Below are 23227 nucleotides of genomic sequence, written 5' to 3'. Positions count from 1 at the left end.
CCAAAATAAATTTTTAAAAAACCTGAGTTTTACAGCTGGTCTTTTATCAAAGATATTATTTTAGGCTCTGTGTTCCATCCCAAACAGTTTCAGCCTTGGTTTATATTGCTTTGCCACGGGGTCCAATTTTAATTCTATCAACCTTTTCTCATTACCGCATGGTAAGGTTCTAAGAAGAGAGATAACCTCAAACCTCATTCATTCATTTATTCAGAAAACATTTTCTTCAAGCCTCGAAAATGTGCCAGGGGGAGCCTGGCTGGCTCAAGCAGAGCCTGAGACTCTTAGTCAGGGTTGTGAGTTCAAGCCCCATGTTGGGCATAGAGCTTACTTTATCAATCAATCAATGAACAAACAAGTAAGTAAAATGTGCGAGACTTACCCTGAGGCTGTAGGGCTGAGTAGGACGCAGTGTCGACACGGGGGGCACGGACAGGGATAATGGAGGGAAGCGCTCAGAGGCTGCATCACAGGACAGGGTTGAAGACAGACTGCAGTTATAAGGGGTTTCGAGGAGGGCTGGGATTCATTCTTGAGGAAAGGCACGTTCGTGCCTTGAGGGTCTGGCCTCCGGCATGTCAGACTGTTCCTGTCCGCACTGCACGTAAGAGGAAGCTGATAGAGGAGGCCTGTCCCAGGGCATTCAGGTGGCTGGCGAGTGGCAGAGCTGATGCCCAGACGGTGTGGGTCCAGAGCCCACCCTGTTTTGTCAGGAGGCACCAGCAATGTAATGGGTGCTGCAGGGACCGAGTGAGGATGGGGATAAGGGTCCGGTGGGCGGGAGGGGCAGCTGGATTTCAGTTCTGGATGTGTGCGGTGAGCTGGGGGAGGGGCCCAGGATGGGAGGCAGCACTCGGGACGGAGCGACAGGGCCGAGGGGAGTGGTGCCATGCAATGGGAGGAGTGGGCAGAGGGGTTGGTGCCTCAGGGTGAAATGGGGAGGTGGGAACCTGGAACTTTCCCATGCTGTCATGCGGCTCCCTCTGCTTGTGTTGCTGCCACAAACTTCCCAACAGACCAGTACCCCACCCCCCAAAGGCTATAATTTTATATTGCTTGGTGCAGTGATAATATTCTTTATTTATTAGGTTTAATAAAGCACGTGATTAAAATGCACTTCACCGTGTTTATTCTTTCCAGTGTGGCAACTAGATGTCCACAGTTACATATGTGGCTCACGTGGTATTTCCACTAGTCAGCACTGGGTCAGGAAGGCAGCGACCACTCTGCCTCGCAGAGACTTCCAGCTGGCCTGGGTGCAGTCAGGAGCAGGATCCACTCTGGACAGTTCGAGCACGAAGACCTGTAGCTGCAGGGGCCATGTCCTCACGCAGGGAGGCCTGCTGTATTGACAGCCGGTGGGGCTGACAGGGGCCTGAAGGTTCCAGCGCACAGCGGGAGGGTTTTCGGACATCAGTGTGAGCGGGAGAAGGGAAGAATGAGGGATGTGGCAGAGCCTGGTGGGGTCTAGAGTATGGGAGTTGAGGGTGTGTGGTGATTGCGTGAACAGGGCACAGGTACACTGTCGAGACAGACAGGGATGCGGGTTTCTGGGGCTCCCCTCCCCCTCATGAAGAAAGCCGACTTGTGATGAGACGGGCCCATAGCCTGGTGAGTTGGTTCATGCTGGACTCCTCGGGGACTGTCTTTTTCCAGATCCTGAGTCCAGCACAGGCGAAGGAGGAGGCCTCTGTTCCCCTGATGATCTCGGGGGCCCACGGGCCCAGATCTCAGGAGAGGGATGCATTGGTTCTCCGTAGTCCATAAACACTCCTCCAGACTTTCAGATAGTTAGCTCTGATTTGGCTGATTGGTTTGACACTGAGGCCTGGATTTACCATGTGGATTGTTGAGAAGACGTTTTCCATAAATCCAGTAGAATCTATAGTACTCCAAGGTGTGGGAAAAGCTTATGTAAATCAAGAGATAAAAGCTTTTATTATTTAAATTTTTTAAAAGATTTTATTTATTTATTTGAGAGAGAAAAATGAGAGAGAGAGAGAGAGAGCACTTGAGAGGGGGGAGGGTCAGAGGGAGAAGCAGACTCCCCGCCGAGCAGGGAGCCCGATGTGGGACTCGATCCCAGGACCCTGGGATCATGACCCGAGCCGAAGGCAGTCGCTTAACCAACTGAGCCACCCAGGCGCCCCTATTACTTAAAACATTTTTTAAAGATTTTATTTATTTATTTGACAGAGAGAGAGAGAGAGAGAGCACAAACAGGGAGGAGGGGGAAAAGCATGGTGGGACTCGATTCCAGGACCCTGGGTCATGACCTGGGCAGAAGGCAGACGCTTAACCCACCGAGCCACCCAAGGACCCAAAACCTTTATTTTTTAATTAAAAAAATGGTATTCACAAAAGTGCCTTAAATGAAAGAGTAAACAATATACTGTAATTGATAGTAATTCAGTGTATCTGGGCAAAGGTTTTTGGTAAACTGCCTAGGAACTGAGAAAGTGAATGATTCCAAGGGACTGGATAAAAAAATCTTTTTGAAATTCAGGTGGTTTCCAAGTTTGTGCTTTCAAACAAAAATTGAAGGAAAGCTCAATCAAGTTATTAGCGGACACAAATTAAATTAAAAGAACAGACGGGGTGGGGTGCTGGGTCCGAGCACGGGACAAGGTCAAAGCTGCAGGGGAGTGGACAGCGAGGCTCCGAGAGCTGGAAGGATCTTGGGTCTGATCGACGATGGCTGACAAGAAGACAAGCGGCTGTCTCAGGGCGCTGCGGTACACTGCATGAGCTTCCTGCACCGGAACAGGACCACAGAATCTGTTGAAGGGCGGCAGAGGACGTGGACCCCCCAGACTTACAGAACCTCCAGGAGCACGTTCCCTCCATAGGGAACTGACACGAGCCTCCTTTTGCATGGATGGATTTTTTTAAAAATACATGGATATAAAATGTAAAAAAAAAAAAATCGATGACAGATCCGTATGTGACTTTTGGCATTTAACTAAAATATGTTTACAGAATTGAGCGACATTACTATCATTCCTTTTCATTTCTGTTTATGTGAACAAATTTTCTCAGTATTTACATCTATAAATATGAAAAATCAGAATAGAATATTCATCCTTGGAAACATGAATGGATTGAAAAAATAATCTTAACCGTAGCATTGAGATGTTTCAACAAAATTTTAATTTTATACTTATCAAAATTTACAATTTATTTATATGGTTTTGATCTATTTGTATCTCTAACAAATGTGAAAGTTTTAAAATCTAGAGCTTTAGGGTCACAAGATATTTAAGCAATCTATCTTGTTGGAGACACGACCTTCAGAAACTGCGCAGCAAGAACAGATTTACGCGGGGATTCCACTCCGTGGGAGACCCGCCGCCAACAGTTCCAGACCAGGGGCCCAGTTACTCGAGTATTCAGATTCCACTGCATATTTATAGTGATGTGACACTTTTACAAAGTCAGTCTTTGTAATTACGTTTAGATTGCAATCGTTTTAGCTATTTAAACCATTGACAAAACAAATTAGATTTCACACTAAACAAGCCAGACCTGCGTGGACGTGGGAGAGGCGTGGCCGGGCTCTGGGGCGGGGCCGGGCCATGGGGCGGGGCCGGGAGGGGGCGTGACCGGGCGCGGCGCGGCCGAGCTCTGGGGCGCGGCCGAGCCATGGGGCGGGGCCGGGCTCTGGGGCGCGGCCCGGGAGGGGGCGTGACCGGGCGCGGCGCGGCCGAGCTCTGGGGCGGGGCCGAGCTCTGGGGCGGGGCCGGGCCTCACAACTCGGCGGAGGCGCGGGGCGGGGCGTGGAGCGCGCCCTTCCGCGGACCCCGCCCAGGCGCTCTCGGCTCTCGCGAGAGCGGCGCGTCATGACGCGCCGCCCGGCGGAGCGCGTCGCCTCCGCGGGCGGGCGGGTTTGAATCTGGTCCGAGCGCGGGAAACGGCGGGTTTCCGGGACGAGGTGAGCGCCGCGGTGCCGGCCCGCGAAGGGCTCCGGGCTGGGGCAACGGTCGGGACGTGGCGGGGGTCGGGCGGGTGGGGCGCCCAGTCTCACAGCGTCCGCGTGGGCCGCGCCCCGAACGCACGGCCGGCCGGCGGCTCTGAGGCGGCCCCGGGGCGGCGGGCAGCGGGGGCGGCGGGCAGCCGGGCCCCGGGGGCGGCGGGCAGCCGGGCCCCGGGCGCGCCGACGCCCGGGGGCTGGGTTCGGGGAGGACCGCAGCGCTGGACCTGGCCGCGGGACAGGACGCCTCCCCCCTTCCCCCAGGCTCTGGCCCCCTGCTGCCCGGGCCCCTGTGCCCTGGCGTCTGTCATCGCTCTGGGGGCGCCGCCGCGCAGGCGGCGGGTGCTGACAGGCGCCGGGGACCTCTGTTCAGCGCTCGCGCGCCTTCGTGCGGGACCCCCGAGTGCGCCGTGCGGACGGCTACCTGCGTGCCGAGATGACGCCTCACCTTGAGCGCAGCGTCTGGCCGGACGGCCGAGGGCTGGGGCGCGAATAGGCCCGCAGACGGACCGAGCGCGAGGCGGAGAGGTATTGACCCAGCGTCAGGAAGCGGGGAGTGCGGGGGGCAGCTGAGGTCGTCCGGGAGGCGTAGACCGGGAAGGCAGGACGGGCGCGCCAAGGGCGTACTTGGAAAGGCCCCCGGAATCACGAGGGAGCGGGGGAGTGTGCGCAGGCACGGCCTAAGACGGGTGGTTCCGTGGACTTGACGGCACCTTCCTGGAATGTTCGTTGTCGAGGCCAGGAATGGACGCTGGCCAGAATTAGTCATCAGGCTTTGGCTGGCCACCCTGCCTGCTGCTTGGCCGAGAGGAGCTTACGTGTTCGTAGCTCGTTAAGATCTGGGCTTCTGCGTTTTTAATGACTCTGTCCCCATCATTGTTCCCCTCGGGGCCAGTAGCCTTGCGCACTGCTCTCGAGAACGGTGCGGGAGGTTCTCATTTGCCTTCACGGGGAGGGGTTTTGTTGCATCCATGTTCCGTCATCTGCTCTTACTTCATCTCTTGGTTGATGTCTTTCGAACAGCTCTGCCAGCACCAGGTGGTGTGGATGGAAAACAGGACTTATTGGGGGAAACAAGGCAGGGAGGGAGGTTGCACACAATTCCCCGAGCTCTGGCTCCCGCAGGATGGGCAGGAGCCTGCTGCGGTTGGGCGCCCCTAATGCACAGGCTCCCGCTAACAAGCTCCCCGGTGGCCTTGCCACACTGAAGAGCAAGACGACTGTCCCTGGGATTTTTTTGATAGAGGAATGGCCCTTTAGAAAGGCGGTCTGCAGGAGTTAGCAGGTGGGGTCAGCCTTCTCTCTCTCTTTCTCTCTCTCTTTTTTTTTTTGTTTTCTTTTTTCTTTTAGTACTTTCTTTTATTGACTCTAAGACTTTTTTTCCCCCATGTTTTGATGGACTCAGCCTTCTTTTGTTGAGCTGACTCAGACCTGCCTGAGCATCTTGCTAAGGTACTGAAAGAGAAGGTGAGCTTCCCACAGCCGTTTGGATTTCTCTCTTCTTCGTTGGTAGTAACTTCACTAACAGTTGATAATAACGTAATGTTATGTTGATACTCTCCTTTGGGAGAGAAAGAGAATTATTTTTTAGATATCATAAGTTGTTCTATGTCAGAATGTTGTTAAAAACTGTCTACAGTTCTTTTTTTGTTGTTTTTGCAATTTTGGATGTTATATCTTGTAGGAAAAGATATTTGCAAATTCAAGTTTCAGTATGATTGTGTTTTCTGCTAAGGTTACAGAATAAATGCCATATGAAAAAGTTTCATCTGTCATGGAAAAACGAGAGACATTTGTACAAGCGGTGTCTAAGGAGCTGATTGGGGAATTTTTGCAGTTTGTTCAACTGGATGTAAGTTTCATGTTTAGCTTTATTGCGATTTGACTGTTAATTACGTGCACAAATGAAATATAATCATCTCAGTGAATCCTTAGGGACCAAGGTTTATTAAAAAACAAAACAAAAAAACACACCTGTACTCAGATACACCTGCTGATGGGCAACTATTCACAAATTGTATTTCCTGCTTCCTTTTAAGAGAGTTGTAAAAATGCTAAGTGATGTAACACAGTGTGCTTCTATTTACTTAAATATTTATTGATCTCTTGCTTTGTGCATATAGCATAGTGAGGAAGACATACTTTTTTGGTCCTCAGGTTATTTATAGTGTTGTGATAGATCCAGGTGTGTAAATACACCAGAGTAAAAAAGCTAAGCTTGGGCAAGGATATGGGACGGGGCCCAAATCCAGCCATGGACTGCTTCCTATCCCAGTGGAAAGGGTATGGAAGCTGTGATATAGAGAGTAAACAAGTCAGCCAGTCAAAGACGGATGTGGGGAAGGACCTCTCCAAGTAGAGGGGATAATTTTAAAGACCGGAGAAGGTACATTGTATTTGAACTTGAAGACGTTCGGTAGGACTAGGGTATAGAAATGCCAGGTCAGGAAGAGGCAGGGGCTGAGATTTAGATTACGTCAGTCCTTCTTTACCACTTTAAGGAGCTGAGACTTTATCCTGAGAGGCGTGGGGGCTTGTACATGCATAGATTGGATTGAAGAGGGCGACACGAGAACCTAAGAGTGGTGAAGGGGTATATGCCCTGCATGATGGTGGTTGTATTAGGAGATGGATGTGGGAGGATGTGGGTGCCTTTGTGAGTTGTTAGGTGGTGAGGCGGTGGTGCTGTTGACTGGGTACGGGCCAGCGAAAGGGCCAAGGCAGATTCCAGGGACTGACTTGTGGTGCCTTTCAGTGAGATCATGGAGGTGGGGAAAAGGCAGGTTTGAGCGGGAAGATAGGCTCAAGTTGGAATGTTCTGGATGACTGCCAGGGGAATGTGCACAATTGATGTCCAGTAGGTGGATGGATAGCTGTATCTGAGGCCCGGGAAAGAGGCCTGGGTAGAGACAGATTTGGGTGTCCTCAGTGGCACTTGGAAGCTTCAGTCATGGGAGTGCCCGGGATCATCGGTAGTGTAATAAGAGAAGAGAAGCCCAGGACAGAACTCTGAGGAACCCCAACACCGAAGGTGCCAACTCCAAAACACTTGTGACTTTGGGGCAGGAGGTGCATACCTCGCTTGTTCTGCTCATGCAGTGAAAATTAAGTTAGTAGTGGTTAAGAAGTAGAGAGGAACCTAATATGAAATTTGTTGCTAGCAACATTTATGAAGTCATTTTTCTTTATAAGAGGAAATGAGTTTGTAATATGATTTTATATTGTAAAATGGTGCTCTGTAAACTTAAAAATAACCAGCCCAAACCCACGGGCAGCACATCACAGAAGGGTCTGTAAGAGCAAACTATTTGGATGTTCCATAAACTGTTTTAGTAGGGGTGTAGATGATTTGTATTATATTAGATGTGCAATACACATGTGATTTAAAGTTTACAAGATTGTTATTGCAGACTGGTGTCATAGTATTAACTAATACCACAAACTAAATTGATGATGATGAAGCTAAGTTAATATTAATTTAAAATCAAAAAGCCAAAATAGCAGCATTTGGTTAGCACAGTCCGTGCGAGATCACACTGGTGCTGCGTTGACAGAGCGCCCTTTAAGGTGCTTGCCTCCGACTTCCCTGGTCACATGCTGGAGAGCCTTGCACTGTTGCTCAGCAACGGACATCTTGGAAGGATGCTGAGTTAGTCCTCATATTCGTAGGCATTCGTTTTAGTTTATGAGTACCAAGTCTTATTAACACTTAATAATTTAGTATCTCAATCACCATGTAGCTCTTAGTTAAACATGAAAATGAGAAGATGTAGGATTGTGCATCAGTTGTTTTTTCTTTAGGTCAGGATAGTTGAATAATGGCAGTTTTACATGGTCAACCAAATATTTTAAGTCAGTTTGAAGCCTATTAAGTGGACCTTCCCACATATAATCAGTTCTGCTATAATACAACATACGCATTGCCAAAAATTGCCAAAAATCACTGTACTCTGCACAACAGGCGGTGAAAACCCAGAAGGATTATGGGACAAGTGGGGTTAAGGGCATAACACTCAAAAACTTCACCGGTGACACATTAAAAAAAGACAGTGACCTAATAAAAAGTAGCAGTTTTATACAAGTTAAACTCACTAAGAAGTACATAAATACCGTAGTAAACATGACGTTTACCTTGAAAAAGATCCTAAGTTTGCAGGTGGAAGTGGGCACCCGTGCTCCCAGGGGCTAGCCTGCCAATGCTGTGTGTGACAGGAAGAGAACAGAGAAGAAGAATACAGACCAGGCTGGGAGGACAGAGAACATTGAAGAGAGCTTTGGTCAGAGGGTCGCTTGAGGTGGGTCAAGAAGGTGGGAGGGACCCAGGGTGTGGATGGTGCGGCTTGAAGCCCATGTGGGGTCCCAGGAGCTGGCAGGCGTCTGGGGTGTGTGTTTTCTGTGACTCTGAGGCTCCACTCAGTGGGTGCAGTTTTCTGCATTCACGTACTGATGAAATCCCACATAAGTAAACCAGAAATTGTCTTTTGCTGAAATTGTTGCCTTGTGTGTTGATTGCATTGGAACAAATTTGCATTTCAAAACAAGTGTTATGGGGCAGCATTGCCTATGACCTCAGTGGTTCTCTGAGAATGGAGGGTTAGTGTTGAGAGTAGGGTGGTCAGGACCCAGGATAACTGCCATTTAAGGAGTTGTCCTGAGTGCTCTCTGGATGCCAGGTTCTGCTCTGGAGGTTGGGGTACAGCACATACCAAGTTTCTGCCCAAAGAGAGCTTAGGTTCTACAGGTGAAGGGAGAGGAACAAGCAGGGTAGAGGATGGGAGTGCAAATGTGATTTTGCTCAGAGATTAGAATGGGCCCTATGGAGACTGAGGGAGGAGAATTCTGGACAAGAGGGATGGGGAGGGGAAGACCCTGAGGCAGGTGCAGCCCTAGCCAGCTCAGATGGGGCTTCCTGGGAAAGAAGGGAAGATGGTAGGAGGTAGGGTGGGGAATTAGGCTTGGAGGGCCCTGGAGAGGCTACCTGCCCTCCCCTTTGCTACTGAAATAATTGCGGAGTTAAAGGAAAGTTGCAGAAGAATACTGAATCCCCTGCACTCGGATTTGCCAGTTACCACCTGCCATGTTTTCTTTATCATTCCCTGCATTTACCTGTTCTTTTTGAGTCATTTGGAAGTCTGTTGCAGGCATTTGTCTCATCCCTAAATATTTCAGTGTGTATTTGCCTAAAGAAAGATATTCTCTTATATAATCACAATAAAAATTCTAAAAGCCAAGAAATTTGACATTGGCACAATGATACTGTCATCTGCAGTACATATTCATGTTTCCCCCCCCCCCCGATCCAGGACCCCATTCAGTATTGCACATTGCATTCAGTTGTTTGACTTGTTAGCTTCTTTCTTTCTTTCTTTCTTTTTCTTTCTTTCTTCCTTCCTTCCTTATTTTATTTATTTATTCATGAGAGACAGAGGGGGAGAGAGAGAGAAGCAGAGGGAGAAGCAGGCTCCCAAGGAGCAGGGAGCCCGATGTGGGACTCGATCCCAGGACCCCGGGATCATGACCTGAGCCGAAGGCAGACGCTTAACCATCTGAGCCACCCAGGCGCCCGTTAGCTTCTTTAATCTAGAGAGTGTCTCAGCCTTACTTCATTTTTCATTACATTGACAGTTTTGAAGAGTGTAGGCAGCTATTTAGTGGCATATCCTTCAGTTTGCATTTATTTGATGATTTGATTAAATTTACTTTATGCATTTTGGCAGGAGCTGCATTAAGTGGTGTTTTGTCTTCCTCAGTGGAGGCAAAATGATGTCCATTTGTCCCATTATTGGTGAGGTTAGTTTTAATCAGTCACTTAGGTTGGGGGTCCACCAGATTTCTCCACTGTGATGCTACTATTTCCACCTTCATAATTAATAAGTAATCTTCATTGGGGAAGGAAGTTGAGATTAGGTAAATACCCTGCTCCTCATCTAACTTCTACCCACTAGTTTTAATATCAATTGATGATTCTTGCCTGAATCAGTTATTATTATAATGGCTATAAAATTGTGATTTTCCAACCACATGTCCCTTCTGTATTTATTCATTGGTATTCTATAGCATGCTGGTGCTATTTGTTATTTATTTACTATCAGTATAGTTTCACTGGTTCTTTATTCACTGGGTTATAATCCATTACTGTCACTGTTTTGGTGGTCACATTAGCTACAGGCAGTGCCTTTATAATGGATCCTCTACCCTTTTGATAACAGTTTCTGTTTGCTGTATCAAAGAGTAAGTGAGGTCATCTGCTCAGAGTGAGAGGAAATGGTTGGCTCAGGGCTTTTAAGGATAGTTGAGAGGATCTGATGTAGTCTCGTTGGCTGATGGAAGAGCATGATGTCTAGAGACGAGTAAGAGATCGGAAACTTGAGGTATACTCAGTTGGCTTTGCTGTGTTGGCAGCTGGAGCTATATATGATAATAATTGTATAGCTCCAGCACACTTTTGTGCCCTAATTATAGGCCTGGAGATGGTAGACATGTGGATGGATTGATTTTAGAGAGGATTTTTCTAAGTGGGTGAAATTTTATTTTATTTTATTTTATTTTTTTAAAGATTTTATTTATTTGAGAGAGAGAATGAGAGAGCACGAGAGGGAAGAGGGTCAGAGGGAGAAGCAGACTCCCCGCTGAGCAGGGAGCCCGATGTGGGACTCGATCCCGGGTCTCCAGGATCATGACCTGAGCTGAAGGCAGTCGCTTAACCAGCTGAGCCACCCAGGGGCCCTAAGTGGGTGAAATTTTAAACTCCAAAGACCAGGTTACTAGGGCTGAATAGGTAGAGGAGGAATCTGCTATTTTCTACTTTATTTTTTTATTTTATCTTTAAAATTTATTTATTAGAGAGAGATGGAGAGCACAAGCTGGCAGAGGGAGAGGGAGAAACAGACTCCCCGCGGAGCAGGGAGCCCAATGTGGGGCTTGAGATCCCAGGACCCTGCGATCACAACCTGAGTCAAAGGCAGACGCCAACCAACTTGGCCACCCAGGCGTCCTGGAATCTACTACTTTCTGTCTTGTTATTCCTATACTTTTCCTTTTAGGAAAAGTATTTCAGAACTACAGCTCAGCTCTTGAAATGATAATTAACTTAGCACTTAAATTTTTGATGCTGTTCTAGAAGGGATAGAACTAATTTTTGTATTTGAAATATAACAGTTGCTATTTATTTTGCAGAAAGATGCTTCTGACCCTTTCAGCCTAAATGAATTACTAGATGAATTATCAAGGAAACAGAAAGAAGAACTATGGCAAAGGCTCAAGAATTTATTAATAGATGTGTTGTTAGGAAGCCCAGTGTCTGGGTGGCAGACGGTGGAAGTCCAGGGTGAAGAGAATATGGAGACAGAGCGTGACCCCAACACGGTAGTAGTAGTCTTTCAAATAGAGAACTTGTTATATCCCCTTTGTTAAAAAATAGTTATTGTATATAATTGAATTTTAAGTTAAGAAACTTAAAGCTAGAAGTTAAGAATATTAGAAGTCTGTTTATTCTAGTTTTACTTTTTCCAATCCTGCTGTTACTAATCTGCTATTTAATGTTGCTGTCCTTTTTGGACAGCTGACCTGTATTCAATTTTAATTCACTTTTTAGAATAAGCTAGAAGTGTGGGTTCATTTTTATAAATTTAGTAACTTTCACATTTCTTTTTTTTTTTTTAAGATTTTATTTATTTATTTGAGAGAGAGAGAATGAGAGAGAGCACGAGAGGGAAGAGGGTCAGAGGGCGAAGCAGACTCCCCGCTGAGCAGGGAGCCCGATGCGGGACTCGATCCCGGGACTCCAGGATCATGACCTGAGCCGAAGGCAGTCGCTTAACCGACTGAGCCACCCAGGCGCCCCGTAACTTTCACATTTCTTTTAAATATGATATTTTAAGTTGATCTTAAATCACTTGAACTTTGATTTTTTTCATTTGTAGGAAAAAAACATAGAGATAATTCATGCAGTTACATCTGTGGTTCTTGCTTCTGTATCTGTAATAAATGAAAGTGAGAACTATGAAGACTTACTGGAATGTGCAGTTATGTTGAATGGTAAGTTGAATTTGTGATAACATGGCATGTTTAGAGGTGGGCATCTAATGATTCTCTGTAAAAGGAAACCAGTCATCATGTAGAAGTGGAAGTATTAAGGCATAACTTTGCATTCAAGCTCCTTTACTTCAGCTAGAAAAGGAGCAAGGAAGTATTCTTTTAAGGGCTGTCCTGATGAACTGATGTAATTTAAGCCACATAGAACTATTTCAGATGGTGAAAACGTACATACTGAACAACTGACTGCTTGTTTTCAGATTTTCCAGAATGTCTTATTTGACCTACAGGACCGTAGTGATAAGAGCTTATTAAGGGAAAATGGTCTGATTATAAATTCCTCAGCTGGTGATTACTGCCAGAAAGTTTCAGCTCAACTAAGCATTTGTGACACTGCATTTTGTTCTTTAAATATGTTATGAACATGACCTGAGGAATAATTATTGACTCTTAGGGGCGCTTTACTATTACAATTTATATCATGGTGCTTTTTAGGTTTTAACTAAACTGTGAAACTGTGGTTATTAATTTAGGAGGAACACTATGAATTAGAATATCTGATTATAAAATATTTACATAAAACTTTTATAGATAAAAAAGATTCAAAAGTAATTTTAATGAGTTTTAAGAAAAATCACCTAAGTGTTCTCACCTTCACCCTGTGAATTAATTAGTTCCATGTGACAAACTCTCACATCAGACTTTCCATTCTTAGTGAGACTTGGATTTATGTATCTGTTTTATTCAGAATTTTTGCATTGAAATACAATGTCTTAAGAAGTTACCCCTAATCGGTATATAAATAATTCCCAATGCTTTGTGAATGTTACTACAGTTTATTTTCACAGTCTCCAAATAACTGTTTTGTAAAATGGTTAATGCTAAAATTGTAGTTGTTCCTAACTTCCCACTGATTCAGGAATTTAACATGGATGTAATGGCATTCGGATATCTATGGATTATAATTATGAGCATATTATCAATATTTTCATTTCATTCTTGAGCTTTTCTATTAATAAAAGCACTGCAGTTTTTGTATTCATTATAATAATTGCTTTTACTGTTTTTCACCGGTGAGCCAGGATTTGAAGCCAACCTATGAAGGACAGGTGTAGTGGATTAGTGGTTGCCACACCTGACCTGGTTTTGGTGTTGAGTGTTACCTGTGGATGTTGTAGCACTTATGTTTGGGTAGTTTGAATACCTGCCTGTCTTTAGTGAGGGATGTGGACAGTGTGACCCCTCTGAGTCTTCCTCTAAAATTCTGTATTCTGTTGGGTCTGCTTTTATAACAGTAGTTAACAGTTTTTTTCAAGTTCACATCGTTTGTATTCTTTTTTAAAGATTTTATTTATTTATTTGACAGAGAGAGACACAGCGAGAGAGGGAACACAAACAGGGGGAGTGGGAGAGGGTGAAGCAGGCTCTCCGCTGAGCAGGGAGCCCGATGCGGGGCTCGATCCCAGGACCCTGGGATCATGACCTGAGCCGAAGGCGGCCGCTTAACTGACTGAGCCACCCAGGCGCCCCACATTGTTTGTATTCTTTAAATGTATATAAATTTGTGGCAAGTTAAACATAAATGTTTGCTTAGGAAACCTTTGTGAGTCAGTACTTTACACTATTGAATCTGAACTAATATTTGTTTACTTTACTAACTGAACAATTACTGTGCTGTTTTAGGTATTTTATATGCATTACCTGAATCTGAAAAAAAGCTGCAGAGTTCCATTCAGGATTTATGTGTCATATGGTGGGAGAAAGGCCTGCCTGCCAAGGAAGATATGGGAAAGACTGCTTTTATTATGCTATTAAGGAAGAGTCTAGAGACCAAAACAGTATGTTTACTTTTTAAAATACATACCTTCCTTTAATAGTGCATGTGTTCATACCAGTTAGGAATTATGTTCACTTGTAAGTGGCCTGACTGCAGTTGCTTCCCCAGTTAGGGTCTTTTTAACTTAAGATATTCAGGGGTGGACAGTGGGTGGCGGCTCCACATTGCAGTCCTTTTTTTTTTTTTTTTAAGATTTTATTTATTTGTCAGAGAGAGAGATACAGGCAGGCAGAGGGAGAAGCAGGCTCCCCGCTGAGCAGGGAGCCCAATGTGGGACTCGATCCCAGGACCCCGGGATCATGACCTGAGCCAGAGGCAGATGCTTAACGACTGAGCCACCCAGGCGCCTCATCCACATTGCAGTTTTATGTGGGCTTTCTCCTCCATCTTTTGGGGTGTGTGGTCCTTGTCCTCCCTCTTATCACTTCATGGTAGCAAGGTGGCTGCTGCACTTCACTGTCTCATGTGAGTTCCAGGTAGGAAGAAGAGGCAGGGAGGCAGCAAGGGCCAGACCTTCTCAGAAGTTCTCAACTTGTATCCACCATCCAGAACTGGGTCACATGGCCACATTTGTTTGCTGCAAATGGGGTTTTTGGAGGGATACATTGCCGCTGTTAGCAAAAGTGGGTATTTTTAGTAGTGAAGAAGGGATGACGTAACTGAGATAGGTAAGTGGGAGTGGCTGCCTGTGTTGGGGGGGTCCTCTGAGAGGCAGACCCCACCTCGGGCTGCGTAGGCTTGGACAGCGTCATGAGGGGTGAAAGGCCCGGGAGTGGTGGGGAACGCGGCAGGCCCAGCGGCAGGCGCGACACCCGTAGGGGTGGGGTTGTGTCAGACTGCAGCCTAGGCCTGATGAGGTTTTGGAGAGCAGATGTGAGGATTGGATTTAACTTGGTCCACTTCTCAGCCTTTCATCTTTGGTGTCTAGTTAAGAAATCCAGAAAAAGAAGTTTGTATCCCCTGATCAAGAAAACAACAGATACTTAGGTTCATCTTAGAAAAGTGGGCAGATGAAGAAAAGGGAAAATGAGGAAGAGAAAAATCCTCTGTAATTCCACCACCTAAGGTGATCATTCCTATTTTAGGGATGCTTAGGAATTTCTCTTTGTCTCCCCCCCCCATACCTTTACTTCCTTATGACAGATTCCTAGAAATGAAATTCATAGATCAGTGGGTTTGAACTTGATGCACATTTGGAGCTCTTGGTACACATTGCCAACAGCTTTCTAGCCAGCTTGCCCTTCATCACACTCCCACTGTCTGTGTGTCTGTCTCACCGTGGCCTCCAAGGAGCCGCCAGTATGATGACAGAAAAGACGGGCTGCTCCCTCAGCTCACCATATGATTGTCAGCATTTACCCTTAAGCCACTGTTGGTTTCTCTTTTAAAAAAATCTGTTTTCAAGAAAAAAAGTCCGTTTTTTCCGCCTTTTTGTTTCGCTTTTAAATCAAGACTTTATTTCATGTCTCTGGTGTTTTACACCTGTGCCATCGGTGTTTGGGCACCACTAGCAGCATGGGGCTACTTACGTTTCACTTGTAGTGAAGAAAACTACACACTGGGTCCCTCATCGCACCGGCCACACTTCATGCTCTGTAGCCTGATGGGGCTGGTGGCTGCACACTTGGACTCCACACCACAGAAACCAGACAGTGCTGCCTATCGGTGCTTCTGTGTGCTTTTACCACAGTTTCTTCCTTTTTGATGAATAATCCAGAGTTGTAATTATTTATTATATAAACTATTCTTATTGTAAATTTGAAATGTGACCTTAATTATTTATTAAAAAACTAACATCTTTCCTTTTTATGTCATTCCTAGGGTGCAGACATATGTCGGCTTTGGCGTATTCATCAAGCTTTATATTGCTTTGATTATGATTTAGAGGAAAGTAAAGAAATTAAAGATATGCTACTTGAGTGTTTCATAAGTGTTAAATATATCAAGAAAGAAGAGGTAACTAGGTTTTTCTTTTTTGGTGTTTTTGTGTACTGCTTTTTAATGGATGTTTTTCCTAAGTTCATCTAGTTGCTCTTGTACCATGCTCAGTGTTCTAATGAGTCAGCCTAGCTATCAAGAGTTGTTACATTTATTGCACATTTTTGCCTCATAGCAATATTCACACATTTTCCAAATCGTTGCTTATTTCATCATTAAATCAGATGGTAATAGGTGGCTGTGAATCCTGGGGGAACTGTGATTGCATTTTAAGAATAATTGGGTGGGGATGGGCTACATGGGTGATGGGCATTAAGGAGGGCACTTGTGATGAGCACTGGGTGTTGTGTGTAAGTGCTGAATCACTGAATTCTCCAGAAACCAACATTGCACTGTATGTTCACTAACAAAATTAAAAAAAAAAAAGTTCTTTTTTCAATGAAAGAAAAAAAAAGAATAATTAAAAATAAGATTGAGAAGGCATTTCTCAGTAGATCAGACCCAACCCTCTGCCCTAATTCCAGGCTAATTGGCATTTACTCAGAACCATCATCACGCAATATTCTCGATTCCTTTTTTCCTGCCATCTAGTCAATCCAGAGAGAAGCTTCTGGCCACTGCTCCACTGTCCATTTTGGTGGTCATTTCCACATGTAGCTACTGAGCACGTGGACTATGGCCAAATTGTGGCCTTCAGTGTAAAGTACATGGATTTGAAACTTACTATGAAAAAAGAACGTAAAATAGCTCATTAACAATTTTTATATACTTATTACATATTTAAATGATATTTTGGTTAGGTTGTCTTATATAAATATATTATTAAAATTAATCTTTTTTACTTTTATTAATGTGGTGATTAGAAAGTTAAAAAAATTATAGAGTGGCTTGCATAGTTCTCTTGGACAGTTCTGAATTGTTATCTTGGGATTCTTATGTAGTCCTTTATTGAACATTGACTGTATTCCCATGTGAGGGATGCAAAGAAGATTGTTGTTGATATTACAGAAAATAGGTTTTGTTTCTGATTGCTCTTTGCCTCACAGACACACACGAAGCAAAAGGAGGAGGTCTTCGCTCCTCCCTGAAGTAGGTGGGGAAAGCCTTCTTGGAGCAGGAGGATGAGAACCAGTTTTGAGGCCCATAAATGAAGAGTTTGTTCAAGGTCCTGTAGCTAGTCAGGGGCAAAGACATGGTCATGCTTTGCCTACTCCAGTGTACCCTCTCCAGCCAGCTAGGTTAAGGGGCCATATGTGGTTACTGACCATGCTGACCAAGACCTTCAGCTCCCAGGCCAGAAAGGCTGTTTTTAGATCCCTGTTTGTTCACTTACTAGGTGGTGACCTTGATCGGACTACTTTGAACCTGGTGTTTCCTTCTGTAAAATAGGAACCACAGTGGATCTTTCTCAGGACTCCTGAGGAGCACACGAGGTGACGTGTGTAGAACCTTTAGCACAGTACCTGGCAGGGACTAAGCATGTGGGAGGTGCTCTAACTGCTTATTGCTATCACTGAATCATTGTTGTTGGAAAAGAGGCTGCACCTGAGGCCTGTGCCCTTGGCATCTCCAGGACTATGGTTGAATGTGAGGAGAGCAAAGTAGCTGAAAGTGGGTTCAGACAAGTTAGCTCTATTTATAGTGACTTGTACGTAGTGGATGGTGACCTGCACATCAACCTGTGTGTATGTGAATGCGAGTAGATAGTAAAGACGTAAATATATGTCTGTGTTAACCCTCCCCCCCTTTTTTTGATTGATGTCTTTTGAATTTATGATCTAAACTTAGTTTCCTAATGAGTCCTTACTTTGGTTAGTTCAGTTTCCAGTCATTCTGGGTAAATGACAAATATCTTGTGCTATAATGGCAAATTATGGTAAGTAACATTTTGTTTTTAACTTGTTGCAAGCATGGGTACCCTGCTGTTTGTATCAAAGTGTGTTGAATTTCTGTAGATTCCAGAGACCGTAGTGGTTGACTGGTAACAGGGAAGAGGTGATGATGTTGTTTGTGGGGAAATTCTTGGTGGATGTATTGTATATGCTGTGTAGAGTGTAAGTATGGTATTAACTGCTTTTGAGGGTCACGTGTCGTCTAGTAGTATGCATATAAATTAACGTGGGGAGTAGGTGTATTTGAAAATTCTAGTTTGGCAGATACTTAGCTTCTTAACAAGTCCTCAGTTTTCTCATTTATAAAAGATGAAATCAAGTGATGTTCAGTTCCATTCCACCCCAAAATGCTAGGTTTTAAGCATTCTTTGATTTTAGGTTATACATAAGATAGAGCCAGAATGAAATGTTTGTGGACCGTTTAATTTAGCTCCTGGGACATGTCTTTGTAATCCTGTGGTCGAGCACAGAAGGAGGTCAGTGGTGTCTGCTGCTAGGCCCTCCAGAGGGGAGGTCTTGCCATTGCCCTGCTGCCCAGCTCTGTCACTCAAAGGCCCCGACTGCTGTCCTGAGTTACAATTACGTATGCTTCCTTCACTGGGAATAACACTTTCGTGTTACTGAACATCCAAATAATTGTTTGTTTTTTAGTTATCAGGAACTTTTTACTTGGTTGCAATTTCAACATTATATCTTTTTTTTTTTATTATTTATAGGGAAGAAGATTTCTTAGTTCTCTCTTCAATTGGAATATAAATTTTATTAAAATGATCCATGAGACCATTAAAAACCAGTTACAGGGATTACAAAAGTAAGTATTAAAGGCAATTGATATTTTGTGCTGTCTTAATCTGATTATGAAATATTCTATTTGACCTGACTTTTAAAGTTATATTAATGTATTGGAAGTTTTAAAAATTATCTCTTAGGTTATATTATTTCTTATGTACTATTTCTATTGTGTGCTGTTGTTTTTACTATGTATTTATTATGTAGTGTTGTATCACTGGATAGTTTTTTCCCTGCTGCAGGAAATCATTCTTTTTCAGTAATGACATTGAATTTAAGATTTTAATTTGTGTTCATTCTTTAAGTAGTCAAATTATTTACCAGTTAAATCTTAGCTTCGGGCGCAGTAAATTTCATGTCTCCAGCACTTCTGATACCATTTGAATGTAATGTCTACTTTCCAGTTTACTGTGGACTGAGCTATGTGATTTGATGGGAAGAGTCCTGCAGGGTAAGAGTCTAGGGCTGTACTCACAAGCCTGAGCTCCCAGCCTCTTGGAACATCACAGCACTTGGAGCTGTCGTGGCAAATGAATGTTTGTTGTGGGCTCAGTGCTTAATCCGCTCTGCAGCTGAGTACTTAGTGTGCGTTTTCAAATGGAATACTTCAGCTCTCGAGGTGGGCTTTGTTGCTGAGTTTCCCTGTCAGGTAGCTAGCTGTGCTTAAGTACTGAGCTGAGATTTGACTCTGAATCCCTATGATACAGATCCTGCTGTTTGCTAGAATGCTTTCTCCTCCTGTTTCCTCACTGGCAAAATATTTGGGTCGAACCAGTAGATTTCTAAACTGATTCTAAAAATCAACTCTGTATTTTAGGGAATTAGTAGTCTGGGAAGTCCAAAATTGACTCCCAAGTCAAAATTTTATTTATAAATTTAAACATTTTTTTACTCAAGAATTTGGTTCTCAGGGGCGCCTGGGTGGCTCAGTCGTTGGGCGTCTGCCTTCAGCTCAGGTCATGGTCCCAGGGTCCTGGGATCAAGCCCCACATCGGGCTCCCTGCTCCACGGGAGGCCTGCTTCTCTCTCTCCCACTCCCCCTGCTTGTGTTCCCTCTCTCATTGTGTCTCTCTCTGTCAAATAAATAAATAAAATCTTTAAAAAAAAAAAAGAATTTGGTTCTCAGCTTATGTTCTCGTAATTTCACAGAAAATAGTAAAGATCTGGGGAAAGCTTGACTGAGGAGGAAGAAAATCATTTGATACTTCAGTTCCCCTTCTCAAAATTTCTTCCCTTTCCTCCTTCCTGCCACAGGTATATAACCTGTCTCTGTAGGTAGTTGGCAGAGCACTAGTTTGTAGCGGCGTTTCTCCTTCTCTGGGGTAGGAGGGAGCCTGAACTGACACACGTTAAGAATGTGATTGTTTTGGGGCCCTTGGCTGGCGCAGTCGGAAGAGTGAGCCCCTCCTGATCTTGAGGTCATGAGTTTGAGTCCCATGTTGGGTGTAGAGTTTACTAAAAAAAACAAAAACAAAAACAAATTAAAAAGTCTAATGGTTTGAACTTGCATTAACTTTTTTTTCCCCCATAGATCTTTGATGGTACACATTGCAGAAATTTATTTCAGAGCTTGGAAAAAGGCTTCAGGGAAAATATTGGAGGTATTTTCTTAAATGTTAACATTTATTTTGTATTCTAGTTACTAAATAAGTTGTCATGGATAGTCATTTAAAATCTGTGTTGATAAAAAAATTAAAATAAAATCAAATCTGTGTTGATGCTCTTTGTCAAAATAAAGCCAGATAATGAGACTCCATGGGATGGAGATTTCACTCTCCTTCCCATAAATTTTCATGCTCAGTCACAGACCCAAGATTCCTGCCACTCATTGAGATGTGCCCTGTATCATTTTGGTAGCTTTACTAGACCTGTGCTGTCCAGCCGTGCGCTGGGAATGTGTCCAGTGTGAGTTGAGATGTGCTGTGTGAGAAACACACCAGATTTTGCAGACATAGTGGGGAAAGAAGAATGTAAAATATCCATGAATGTGTTTTTAAAATATTGCTTGCATGTTGAAGTGATAATGTTTTGGCTATATTGGGCTGAACAAAATATATTACTAAAATCAATTTTACCTGTTTCTTTTTTTTGTTTTTAATGTTGCTACCAGAAAATTTAAAATTGCATTTGTGGTTAGGGTTCTGTTTCTGTTGGGCTGTGCTGCTCTGGAACCTCAAACTACCTCTTACCTTTTAGTTACGTTATTTTTGAGAATGGAAAGACATTTATCTTGAATATGGCTAACCTTGAATGGCTGTGTAATATCTGCTTTATGAAGATGTGTTTGTATAATTCACAATCACAATAAGACTCAAAGGCCCTTTTGGAAGAATATCAAAAGAAAGTGTTTTTGTCTGATATCCTTTATGTTTTCCTTATACTACATTCTCAAACATGTTTTCTTTCCAAGAGTAAAATTTTTACTCTAAGGCAAAGAGGGGTGTTTGCTCTTCAGGGAGCAGGCCCTGAGCTGGTGGGTCAGGGAAGGCTTCACTGATGTCTGGAGCTTCCTTCTGTCCACTCTGCTCCTGTGCAGCTTGAGCTTGGTTTATCACCGACTTCCACTTCTAGAAGATAAAACTTGGTCGCTCATATCCCCTGCTGACAACATCCACGATCATTTTGCAGTGTAAAATTTTTTGGAGGAAAGGGCAAAACCAGGACATTGCTGTGCATTTCTGCATTGTTTTATTATTGCATGATACTTGTTCACAGGAAAGAATATTTGTCCCCCTTTTCTCCAATAGTGGTTTTAAAATTAGATGTTTGTAGGGGTGCCTGGCTGGCTCTGTCAGTGGAGTGTGAAACTCTTGATGTCTAGTCATGGGTTTGAACCCCACGTTGGGTGTAGAGATCACTAAAAATAAATAAAGCCCAATTAAAAAAAAATGGGTGTTAGTGGTTAAAAATGTAACTGATTGAGTCTGTACCAAATTAGTGCCAGCTCTTTGTACTTCTCAGGCTCTCTGCCTTCCCTCCCTTCCTCCCTCCTTTCAGATTTTTAAAGCGAGTTCCAAATATGACATCTCATATCTATGTACTTCAGTATGCGTCTCTAAGGAATATGGTTATACAATGCCATTAACATACTTAACAAAATTAACAATTTCTGGGTATTTTTGAAAATACTTAAATTTCTCTGCTTTGTTTCAAAGATGTCTTTTTATAGGTTTTTTTTTTTTTTTGATTCAGGATTCAATATGTCTCCTATGGCATTTGCTTGTTATGTCATTTAACTCTCTCAGAGCATTCCTCCCCGCCCCCCTTTTCTGTTTTTAAAACTTGGGCCATTCATGGAAATGTTGAAGAAACTGGGTCAGTTGTCCTATAGAATGTCTATATTCTGGTAGTTAACTCTAAAGGTTCAACTTTTGTGGCACAAATACTCAATAGGTAGTGCCACGTACCCCATTTCATCACACTTCAGTGTGTGGTTCCCCACATGGAGTGATGCTAAGATTTATTAGTGGCTTCATGTGAAGGAAGTATTTTCAGAGGTAATGAAGGAGGCTAATAGTAGTAGCAGGCTTTCTTGTGTCCTTCCCTAAAGCCGTGGGACCCCAGGTGTGGGGACATAGGGTAATAGACCAGAGCGTCCACTGGTGATTTGGGCTGCTCCCAGTGGTTGGCTCTGCGTCCTTTGCCCGGCTCTGGAGGTCTGTAGGTATTGGGGGCTAACCGAAGAGCTACCCACACCCACACCCTAACCTTGTCCTTCTCCATGGGAGCCCTGAAAGAGCTTGTTTTAGTCACTTTGGAGTCCTGGCCCCCACCTTCAGGGTAGTTCAGCATCAGCTCTGGGGAGCCTGTTGGAACAGATCCAGTCTCTGAGGTCCTCTGGGTCAGGATGACTTAGAAGAGAGGCCCTCAGGCCATGCTCAGTCCCTGAGCCATCTGGCTTGAACTAGCCTCAAGTGGTAGGGAGAAGCTTGCTGTGCCATCTAGCACACATTTGATATTTCATCAAATAAGATAGAAGAAGCTAAAGGAATATCAAAACTAAAGGGATTCTAAGAGGTACAGATTTAAAATAGGAAAGCTCTGGGCGCCTGGGTGGCTCAGTTGGTTAAGCAACTGCCTTGGGCTCAGGTCATGATCCTGGAGTCCCGGGATCAAGTCCCACATCGGGCTCCCTGCTCAGCAGGGAGTCTCCTTCTCCCTCTGACCCTCCTCCCTCTCATGCTCTCTGTCTCTCATTCTCTCTCTCGCAAATAAAATCTTAAAAAAAAAAAATAGTAAAGCTCTGATCAGGGGATCCTGGTGCTTTCCTTCATGAAGTAGATGAACAGAGCCGACTCCAGCAGCCTCACTGACTGTCCTGTCATCTGTTGGAGCGCACATGCACACTGAGTACTAACACTGTGCTTGCCATTCCAGACAATCGAAAACGGGTGCATCCAGGACTTCATGCACCACGGGATCCACCTTCCACGCAGGTCTCCAGTGCACCCCAGAGTGCGCGAGGTGAGCAAAGCACTTGCCACCACACCAGTCGCGGGTTTTTTTAGATAATGTCTCAGCTTCTTTGTTTTCAGATTATTGTTTTGTTAAATTTAAAAATTAAGTTAACCCCTCACAAACATCAGCTTAAAGGGCTTGCTCAAAATCTTGATATTTGGTATCTGGCAGTTTTAACTAGGAGAAGAAAAGTATGTTGTTAAGAAAGTCAGAACTTCATTCAAATAATCTTTAAATTCTCTGACATAAAAATGTCCAGAATCGTTACTAACTGCCACTACCACTTTTTCAAAAAAGAATATTCGAGAT

The 23227-nt window shown here is 44.2% G+C and overlaps 1 protein-coding gene across 6 annotated transcripts in view; it reads left to right on the top strand.

Moving 5' to 3' along the window:
- Positions 1-3861: 3861 nt before the first annotated feature.
- The window catches only part of NCAPG2 (non-SMC condensin II complex subunit G2), a 69317-nt gene continuing 49951 nt past the window's right edge, over positions 3862-23227 (top strand). Inside the window, exons 1-11 of one of the 6 annotated variants that reach the window (XM_088018282.1) lie at positions 3862-3931; positions 4344-4498; positions 5376-5437; positions 5706-5822; positions 11147-11335; positions 11893-12007; positions 13688-13842; positions 15663-15797; positions 18388-18482; positions 19992-20061; positions 22838-22924. In XM_088018282.1, coding sequence (XP_087874408.1) covers positions 5718-5822; positions 11147-11335; positions 11893-12007; positions 13688-13842; positions 15663-15797; positions 18388-18482; positions 19992-20061; positions 22838-22924 — 951 coding nt within the window. In that variant the 5' untranslated portion in view covers positions 3862-3931; positions 4344-4498; positions 5376-5437; positions 5706-5717. Of the gene's footprint in view, positions 3932-4234; positions 4499-5375; positions 5438-5705; positions 5823-8142; positions 8266-11146; positions 11336-11892; positions 12008-13687; positions 13843-15662; positions 15798-18387; positions 18483-19991; positions 20062-22837; positions 22925-23227 lie in introns of those variants that run through there. The other 5 variants (XM_088018284.1, XM_088018281.1, XM_088018285.1 and 2 more) reach the window with 5 other exon arrangements.

The sequence above is a fragment of the Eumetopias jubatus genome, unplaced genomic scaffold (genome assembly GCF_037043125.1).
Source record: "Eumetopias jubatus isolate StellerSeaLion01/CBP00866 unplaced genomic scaffold, mEumJub1_p1.0 scaffold_14, whole genome shotgun sequence".
Lineage (NCBI taxonomy): Eukaryota > Metazoa > Chordata > Mammalia > Carnivora > Otariidae > Eumetopias > Eumetopias jubatus.
This window is presented reverse-complemented; position numbering and strand designations above follow the sequence as displayed.